The sequence below is a fragment of the Sinocyclocheilus anshuiensis genome, unplaced genomic scaffold, assembly GCF_001515605.1.
Source record: "Sinocyclocheilus anshuiensis isolate Anshui unplaced genomic scaffold, SAMN03320099.WGS_v1.1 scaffold989, whole genome shotgun sequence".
In the NCBI taxonomy this organism is placed as follows: domain Eukaryota; kingdom Metazoa; phylum Chordata; class Actinopteri; order Cypriniformes; family Cyprinidae; genus Sinocyclocheilus; species Sinocyclocheilus anshuiensis.
Genome location: NW_015554143.1, coordinates 101,789 through 112,568, shown reverse-complemented (window position 1 = coordinate 112,568; position 10,780 = coordinate 101,789). Strand labels below are relative to the sequence as shown.

General features: G+C 36.7%; 1 protein-coding gene across 1 annotated transcript in view; it reads right to left on the bottom strand.

The window, feature by feature from the left end:
* Positions 1–969: 969 nt before the first annotated feature.
* Positions 970–10,780, bottom strand: part of LOC107670547 (heparan sulfate glucosamine 3-O-sulfotransferase 3A1-like) — a 15,261-nt gene continuing 5,450 nt past the window's right edge. The window contains exon 2 of the mRNA XM_016463189.1: positions 970–2,059. Coding sequence (XP_016318675.1) covers positions 1,441–2,059 — 619 coding nt within the window. The 3' untranslated portion in view covers positions 970–1,440. The remainder of the gene's footprint in view (positions 2,060–10,780) is intronic.

Sequence of the window (10,780 nt, the reverse complement as noted above, 5' to 3'; positions counted from 1 at the left end):
ACTAATGGTGTTAAATGCATGTCCGCTCGTTCATGTTTAATTTGATATTTTGTGTTCTCATAAGTGAGCGAATTGCTGTATTCTTCATTTCTTTGACTTTATGTTGATGAAATGTATGTTAAATAAAAAATATGTTACAAAAGCAGACAGGCATCGAATAATAATTATCAAACAATGCATTATAATAATTAAGAACCTTTATAACCTGAAATGAGGAGTTTTTCTTCTGTCGATGTTCTGCTTGTTTCGGCCAGATGGTGGCGCTGCAGACTGTGTTTTTCTAATACGATCTCTAATGCACTGCTAGAGGGGAAAATGAGTGTTTGACTGTTTTTCTTTTTAAATCCACACATTATATATTACATATATTATTTAAATATTACATCATTAATAATCAATGACCGTTTGCCATGAATAAACTATCCAAAGGTCATGTGGTACAACAACCTCAAATGTCATTGGACAAAGTGGCTCCCGCTTTTTTTTTTTTTTTTTTTAAAAAAATGTGAATTTGTGAATGTTGCTGCTATCGTAGCGGGGACCACCTGACACATATCACTAAGAGCTGCTATCAGTTGTTTTTGGTTCATTTTTTTTTGACTAAACAAGCTCGTGCTTTACAGTCCGAATGGATCTAAGGTTTGTCTCGTTTTACAATCGAACTGGATGTGAATTGACTCCGCAAATCAGTTTTTACTATATTTTTGATCAAATAAATGCAGCCCTGTTGAGCAGAAGAGACTCTTCCCAAAGTTTGGAATGGTAGTGTATCTTTTGCGACTCTAGAGATACATTTTAACCAATCGAACCATGAGGGGAATTAGCTGACATGATGCAATGAATCGCTTTATTTCCGAATCATGTGAAACATAAAAAAAGGTAAAGAAATATATTATTTATATTAATATTCATCCATTTTTGGGTACAAAAACACCTACACAGGAACTTAAAATAATTGATTGGCTTTAGTGGGCTGCATTTCAGACTAGTGCAAATGCATGCATGCAGAGGGAAATAGCATCTACTTCTGAACCAAGCACACAATCAAAACCAATTTGAGCCACTGGATGTGTAACGTGATTGTAGATGAATGCTTCTTTCTGTTCAGTGTAAATACTGCAGCAATGACAAATATGTCTATGCTACACCGTTTATTTCAGACTCTTTTCGATATGAACGATGCTTGACTGAGCAGCATAATAAAAAGACATCAAAACGGCAAGAGCAGAAAAGTGCTACTTAAACCAAAGATTTAAGGTCATTGCTATCAGTTCCCTCAGACGGAGCCACACCGACGGTATGAGAAGACTGCTGTGACCCTCTATCTATCTGCAGACGCATTGATTTGAACCGCTACGGAGCCATCGACCATCCTTAGATAGGGTTTTCACTTCGATCCCATTCAGACCAGCTCACGCAGTATAGAGCCATTAGAGAAGTTCACTGCCATCCAAAGTCAATGCCTGCCATTTGGTAGAACTTGAGGTTGTGAGGCTGGTAGAATTCCCTCAGTTTCTGAATGACCTCCGGGTCGATTCTGGGATGCGTTCTGCCTTTGGTTTTGCCCAGACAGTGGGGTTTGCTACTGCCTTCTGGCTTTTTGAGGCAAGGGAAGCCCTTGGTCTTGTTGAAGTAGAAGTGTTTATCGGTGATGATCCTCTGCAGGCCGAGGAAGTCCTGCACGCGGCCCAACTCGCCCGCCGGGTCACTTATCAGCCTCTCTCCGTGGACGAAGTGCATCTGCGAGAGCGGAAAGTAGGCCAGCCATCGCTGCAGGTGTCTGGCGTACAGGCCGATGTACAGCGGGCTCCAGAGGGAGTCTATGTGTCCCGTGGATCGGTTCTTGAACGCCAGGCTCTCGAAGCTGGGGATGCCGGGCGTCTTGGAGGTGATCTGGGTGTAGTCTGACACGGCGCGGGTGACGGGGTTTCGCACCACCACCATCAGCTTGATGTCGCGAGACATGGCATGGATGCGGCCTGGGGTCTCTGGGGTGACGAAGTATCTGGGTGTCTTCTCCATCACGATTTGCCCGTTGAGGGCTTTAGGCATCATGCTCCTAAAAGACCAGAAGAAGAGAATTTAATTACTTCTCCAACACCGGCAGATTTTCTCACTATATAACCTGTGCAGTAGGACAACAATACACTTACAGTGTTGAGTGCTGCTTCTCAAGTAAATGTATCTCGCTTTACGGGATGTTTACTGAGACAACATTTGTTAATAATACGTTTTTAAAATGTGTATCAAACAGTTAACTAAAATTAAAACCATAAAATATTTTTGTTACTTTTTTGTTATAAAATAAACATTAACTGAAATAAAACAAAATACAAAAAAAAAAAACTATTTTATTTAAGCTAGTTGGCAAGGCAAAAATGTATCTTGTTTTAATTAGATACTTTTTAAAATTTGTATCAAACATGGTTATTATAGTTAACTAAAACCATAAAAAGTTTTACTTGAACGTTACTTGAAGTGATACAATTTACAACATAAAACTTAACTAAAATAAAATATTTAAAAAGCAACTAAAGTTTAACTTAATGTACACAAACAAAGCTAAAACTGAAGTAAAAAATTAATAAAAACTAACTAATAAAAATGACAAAAAAAAACATTAAAAAAATAAAATTCTTAAACAAATATCAGACTGTCATGCTATAAGAAAAAACATTTATGTTCTGATATGGATTTTCTATGTAGAATTCACCATAAAATATGTTAGAGTGTGTTTCACAGCTGTATATTTAGTATGTTTACGTTTTTTCTAGCTGAATACATTTTAAATTAAACGAATGACAATTAAATTCGAAATAGTCCCTTCAGACATCTAAATATCAGGGTTATTATTGAAATAAAACTGAAATTAAAAACAAAATTAATTAATAAAAATAAAATAATCATTAATTGAAATAAAATCAAATATTAAAAAACTACCAAAAATATGAAATTATATAATATATAAAATAAATTATATAAAAAAAAAAAAAATCAGCTAGTTGCTGAGGCAACATTTCTCATTTTCATTTAGTTCATTTAGATTTTGTTTAATAAGTTAAAGTAAAATTTAAAAAATCTAACTATATAGACATGAAAACAAAACTAATAAAAATGACAAAATGACCAAAACTTTAACCAATTTTTAAATAATAAAAATAAAATTCAGAATATTAACAAAAACTATATCAATACACTTGCTAAACCTTTGAACTGTAATCTGATTACCAATGAGCAAGAGTTAGGAAAGTCATCAGACTTCCTTTTCCTTCCGTACCACCATCAGTCTTGTGCTTCCACAGATCTGTTTTACTTTAGAGCTGGATTGTGACTGCCAGCGCAGTATTGATCATCTAAATGTGTCTCTCCACTCTGCCTCTCGTTGGCTGTAAATGAGAAGTGGTGCAGCTCTGAATGTGCATCAGTAATGCTGCTTATCTGCAGATGTGCAGCCGGCATCAATCACGGCGGGTTACCAACACACACAGAATGCATGCGTGTCTCTCTTAGCATCGGCAGATGGGACTCATTTGTTTTAAGTGGCTCACAGGCCGCCAGCTTTAATGGTCCACCTGTCTTTACAACACCACCACATCTAAATTCTATTTAAGGGACAACAAGTCCAGACCTATCAAGCTGCGAGACGTCAAATAGATGTGAGTTGATTCCAGAAACAGAGACTGAGCGTGAAAGGACAGAACAGAGCAGCAGTCAAAAAGTAAATAATAAAGAAAACCGGCCAATGAGGAGAATAAGCAGTATTGTTCTGAAACACCAGAAGAACGAATTTGATAAACGAATGGTTTTAGTCAGATTTGAACAGCGAGAAAACAGGATTCAGAATTGCGAATCAAATTTAAGGAAGTAAAATGAACTGAAATTCAAAGAAAATGATCTAACTGTAATGGACATGTTGTCAAGACGAACTTTGAGTGATGGTTTGACAAAGCCTTGAATGAAAGTTTGAAGAAAATTTAAGCATTTTCAGGTTTATAGGCCAAATCTGTTTTGAAATGTCATCTGTAGAATTGTGTATTTCGTTTATCTATACTTCTTCATATTTAACAAACACAATGCATTACCTGTTATGTAATTTTCACATCATCAACTTCCTGTGGGGTGTGACCAATGAAATTCACGGGGGTGTTTCTTAAAGGAACAGTTCACCCATAAATGAAAATGTACCCGTCCATCATTAAGGTGTTTAACTTTAAACCGTTGCTAAAATATGAGTCCATAATCCATAACAACGCTTCCTCTGGTCTCTCACATCAAAATCCAGCCACATATTTTGTACAGAAGACGATTAGGGCCAAGCAATAATAAAAAAATAAAACCATCTCGAGATTAAACTCATTAAATTTTGAGAAAAATGTCGAAATAAAATGTTGAGAATAAACTCATTAAATTTCGAGAATAAAGTCATTGTGTTTGTCAGTTAATTCTCAACATTTAATTTCGGCTTTTTTCTCAAAATTTAACAAGTTTTTTCTCAAAACACAATGACTTTTTTCTCATAATTTAATGCGTGTATTCTCAACATTTTATTTAGACATTTTTCTTGAAATTTAACAAATTTAATCTCACATTATAATGACTTTAATCTCGAGATGGTTTTAATTTTTTTTATCATTGCTTGACCCTAATCCTCTTCCGTAGTTTTGTCTTGTAAACGCTGCTTGATCTGTGCAGATTTCTCTCCTGATTCAGACCAGAACACTTTTCACTGGAGGAAGAGTTATTATGGATTATAGACTCAATGTATTTTAGTTAAAAACGTCTTAATGCTGGATTTGTCTCAGCTTTTGTCTTCTCCAGATGTTAACTGATGGACTGGAGTGCTGTGGATTACTTGTGGATTATTGTGATGTTTTTATCAGCTGTTTGGACTCTCATTCTGACGGCACCCATTCACTGCAGAGCATCCATTGCTGAGACACTGATGCAGTGCTACATTTCTACAAACCTGATGAAGAAACAAACAAACACTTTTCAGCAAATGTTTAATTATGGGTGAACTACTGGGCAATCCAAATAAATATGTACATTGACCACTCGTAAATTGAAAATGGCATAAATACATATATATTATATGTTTATAGTTGTATAACTAAGTGGAGCTCAAGGGGAACAGTAAATAATAAGTACATGATATGCCTCTTTTAAAACAGCTACCTCAACCACCTCAATCAAGGACACAGCAGATAAACGTATGAGGCTCACAGTAATGGCTCAGACCCAGATTATGCATATGATGACAGAGACGTGCTGCTCAGATAGCTCACTGAGGACAGCCGTATGATCCTCTAGTGTCCTCTGTCCTATCGATACAGCAGCCATGCCAATCCCCAGACCTGCCTGCATTATCAGTGACTTCATCTGAGAAAGCACTTAGTCTAAAGACTTCCCTGCTTGCTAATGCCCAGCAAGTCTATTAGATCCCATCATTAATTATTCACTCGCTTCAAGCGCTGTGACCGCTTCGTACTTGCATGTGCCGCTGAGAGTTTGTCCTCCAGCTAATGCAAGGGTTTCTGATGTCCACCGACTAGTGAACATTACTGGAGACAGAGGAATGTGTTCAATAACATGACATGATGCTTATTTTTTAATCAATTCAAAAATATTAAATAATTCATTATTTAATGTGTAATCATATTTCATTGGCTAATATTATAATAAAATAATAAACTTTTAAAATGCAATTTATGATGAACATGTTTCTGATTTCTGAATAAAATCATTTTGATTTTTTTTTTGGGAGGGGGGGGCATAAAGTGAAAAATGTCAGGGTGATACAACATAATCATCAAAAAAGGCTCTTAAAAGCATGAAATTCTTTAAAAGAAACCTTACACTTGTTTTTTTAGAAAACATAAAAATACTGCAAAAACTGCTTCACTGCGTATTAATATTTTGTCCACAGGAAATGATGCGTCAAGGTTAGTAAGAAATATAATTATAAACTATAATTTGGCCTTTATGACAGGTGTGACTTTTATATTTTATACTTTTATTATTTTATATGTTTACACTTTGAAAACAAACTTTTTACCTTTAAAACATTCTGAAAATAATGATACTGACTCAACGTGTAAGCAAATTATATTTTATTGCACATAAATTGTATAAATGTTTTTTTTTTAAACCAGAAAATAAAAATGAATACAAAGGGATATATTTCTGAGAATGTTTTATTAAATGTTTACTTCTCGCAGTGAACACACACACACCGTGAACACACACCCGGAGCAGTGGGCAGCCATTTATGCTGCGGCGCCCGGGGAGCAGTTGGGGGTTCGGTGCCTTGCTCAAGGGCACCTCAGTCGTGGTATTGAAGGTGGGAGAGAGCGCTGTACATTCACTCCCCCCACCTACAATCCCTGCCGGTACGAGACTCGAACCCACAACCTTTGGGTTATGAGTCCGACTCTCTAACCATTAGGCCACGACTTCCCCGACATGAATATCTTTTTTGATGTTTTTCAGATGGAGACATCCACCGTGGTGTTCCGCAAAGGGAGACCAGCGAGGCCCAGAGAGAGAGGCACGGGCTGGGTTAGGTAAGGAGAGATCACAAAAGTGGCAAACAAAGAAAACAAAGTGGCTTTAAAAAATGTAATTCAAAAAGAATGCAAAAACTGTCCATTTGAAAATGACACTGAAAAAAAAATGGTGTAGGATATTTTGAAAAAAATATCACTCAGAAAAAGTTTGTCAATTTCATAAATAATTACAAAGAAATGACACTTCAAAATTAACACTTAGAATAAAATGTGAAATAATTTTCCTGCATAGAAAATCTTATTTTTACAGTATAGGAAAGAACAGCTTATTTTATAAGTAACTTTGTTTTCATGGTGCATCTATGGAAGACGATTAGGGCCAAGCAATAATAAAAAAATAAAACCATCTCGAGATTAAACTCATTAAATTTTGAGAAAAATGTCGAAATAAAATGTTGAGAATAAACTCATTAAATTTCGAGAATAAAGTCATTGTGTTTGTCAGTTAATTCTCAACATTTAATTTCGGCTTTTTTCTCAAAATTTAACAAGTTTTTTCTCAAAACACAATGACTTTTTTCTCATAATTTAATGCGTGTATTCTCAACATTTTATTTAGACATTTTTCTTGAAATTTAACAAATTTAATCTCACATTATAATGACTTTAATCTCGAGATGGTTTTAATTTTTTTTATCATTGCTTGACCCTAATCCTCTTCCGTAGTTTTGTCTTGTAAACGCTGCTTGATCTGTGCAGATTTCTCTCCTGATTCAGACCAGAACACTTTTCACTGGAGGAAGAGTTATTATGGATTATGGACTCAATGTATTTTAGTTAAAAACATTTTAATGCTGGATTAGTTTCAGCTTTTGTCTTCTCCAGATGTTAACTGATGGACTGGAGTGCTGTGGATTACTTGTGGATTATTGTGATGTTTTTATCAGCTGTTTGGACTCTCATTCTGACGGCACCCATTCACTGCAGAGCATCCATTGCTGAGACACTGATGCAGTGCTACATTTCTACAAACCTGATGAAGAAACAAACAAACACTTTTCAGCAAATGTGTAATTATGGGTGAACTACTGGGCAATCCAAATAAATATGTACATTGACCACTCGTAAATTGAAAATGGCATAAATACATACAGTATATATTATATGTTTATAGTTGTATAACTAAGTGGAGCTCAAGGGGAACAGTAAATAATAAGTACATGATATGCCTCTTTTAAAACAGCTACCTCAACCACCTCAATCAAGGACACAGCAGATAAACGTATGAGGCTCACAGTAATGGCTCAGACCCAGATTATGCATATGATGACAGAGACGTGCTGCTCAGATAGCTCACTGAGGACAGCCGTATGATCCTCTAGTGTCCTCTGTCCTATCGATACAGCAGCCATGCCAATCCCCAGACCTGCCTGCATTATCAGTGACTTCATCTGAGAAAGCACTTAGTCTAAAGACTTCCCTGCTTGCTAATGCCCAGCAAGTCTATTAGATCCCATCATTAATTATTCACTCGCTTCAAGCGCTGTGACCGCTTCGTACTTGCATGTGCCGCTGAGAGTTTGTCCTCCAGCTAATGCAAGGGTTTCTGATGTCCACCGACTAGTGAACATTACTGGAGACAGAGGAATGTGTTCAATAACATGACATGATGCTTATTTTTTAATCAATTCAAAAATATTAAATAATTCATTATTTAATGTGTAATCATATTTCATTGGCTAATATTATAATAAAATAATAAACTTTTAAAATGCAATTTATGATGAACATGTTTCTGATTTCTGAATAAAATCATTTTGATTTTTTTTTTGGGAGGGGGGGGCATAAAGTGAAAAATGTCAGGGTGATACAACATAATCATCAAAAAAGGCTCTTAAAAGCATGAAATTCTTTAAAAGAAACCTTACACTTGTTTTTTTAGAAAACATAAAAATACTGCAAAAACTGCTTCACTGCGTATTAATATTTTGTCCACAGGAAATGATGCGTCAAGGTTAGTAAGAAATATAATTATAAACTATAATTTGGCCTTTATGACAGGTGTGACTTTTATATTTTATACTTTTATTATTTTATATGTTTACACTTTGAAAACAAACTTTTTACCTTTAAAACATTCTGAAAATAATGATACTGACTCAACGTGTAAGCAAATTATATTTTATTGCACATAAATTGTATAAATGTTTTTTTTTTAAACCAGAAAATAAAAATGAATACAAAGGGATATATTTCTGAGAATGTTTTATTAAATGTTTACTTCTCTTGAATGTTGGACACTTAAATGATTTTAGCAAATGGCTGCAATATAACAAAGAGTGAAAAATTTAAGGGGGTCTGAATACTTTCCGTACCCACTGTATCTGTCACTGACCCACAGTGCAGTAGATTCTTATTTGCTTTAACTTAATTGAGACGATCTGAGACAAGAATAAAGATAGTGATCCAAAGAAACATCAGTTTAATTCAGATTAGCCCATCAGTAATTCAGTTTATATTGAATGCATATGTTTGCATGTGAGAATTTGCGTCAAACTCTAACAGCCTTTTTGTAACACAGGCTATGTGATTATCTGGCATGATATTCTGAAGAAGTAAAACTTAAAATATAATATTTTTCAGAATCCAACACAAAACCTGATTCAGAACAGGTAAGTCTTTGTTTGTAAAATGTTCACAGAACATGAAGATCAATCTAAGCAGTATTGTCTGTAAGCTTTGTAGTGGCTTCATTGTTTGGCACATTGCTCTGTGTCGACCAATCACAGGAGCCCACAGGAGCCGGCGGATAGGTCTCCTCTAATTGAGGCAGCATTTGGCCGGGACTCTCTGAGGTATCCTGAATAAACCAAATGGTGCCGTGGGTATTGATCCTGATGGGTTTGGTAATGCAGGCCTCAGCTGCGGCGGGTGGCAGGTGGAGTTTGTAGATGGGCCACTCTATGGCCTCATCAGCAGCTTGCTGCGCACAAACAGATGTGAGGCAATTACCCTGTCTTCTGTCCAGGCATCAACAGAACATTTCATTCCAATGAATCTGTTTAATGGGATGATATAGTCTTCGTTTTTAGAAGCGCTGACCTGGGCGCTCACAGACAGGTGCGTTATTACAATTTAAAGAATAGAAATGCCCCACACTGACATGGCTTGAATGTCTATATTTTGCTCAAAAAAAAAAATCAGCATATTAGAATGATTTCTGAAGATCATGTGACACTGAAGACTGGAGTAATGATGCTGAAAATACAGCTTTGATCGCAGACATAAATTACAGTTTAACACATATTCACATAGAACAATGCTGTTTTAAATTATAATAAATTGTCACTGTTTTTACTGATCAAATAAATGCAGCCGTGGTGAGCAGAAGATTTCAATAATGGAAGTGTGTGTAGCTGAAAAAAACCGGTGGAGGAAAATTGCTCAGAAATTACTAGTAAATTTCACAATAACTACAAAGAAACAGAAAGTAACACACGTGAAATTTCTAAGTAAAAACCAAAATAGTATTTTCTTGTAAAATGTACTCCAATAATATTTGTTTACAGTGTATATTTGACTAAGACATTTCCAATAATTAAAGTTGCAACAGAAAAACGTACACAAAAATATTGATATGCACGATATGTTATGAACTGTCCATTTCTGTGTAAGTACTGTAACGGGGTGAAGAATCACAAGACAAGTAATCTCAATCAATACCCCGGAGGGTGGATTTATTAGGGTGATGGGTGCTAGTGAGAAAGGTCCAGGTAGGTGCTCCGGTGCCGTGAGTGCTCTCTTCCGTCTTCCCAGTGCAGAGGGTCCGTGCAGTGCTCCTGTGGGGCTGGTCGGTCACACGCTGCTTTCTGTGGGGAAAATGAGAGGGCGAGTTAGTGCTCAGTCTCATGGAGGAATCTCCTAGATGGCAGGGCTTGCGTGGCTTATGTAGCCGCCGCCTGATGAGGTGCAGCTGTGACCGATCAGCCTGTGATGATGATGGTCAGGTGCTCCTCGCTCCGTAACCGGTCCAGGTGGGCTTCCCATGCTTCGGAGTGGATCACGATGTCGTCCAGATAGGCCGCGGCGTAGGCCTGATGGGGCCGCAACAGGATGTTTATCATCCGCTGGAATGTGGCGTGTGCCCCTTGGAGGCCAAAAGGAAGGGTCCGGTACTGCCAGTGGCCACTAGGGGTAGAGAAAGCAGTCTTAGGTTTGGCATTCTCAGAGAGGGGTACCTGCCAGTAGCCTTTGGTGAGGTCCAACGTAGTGAT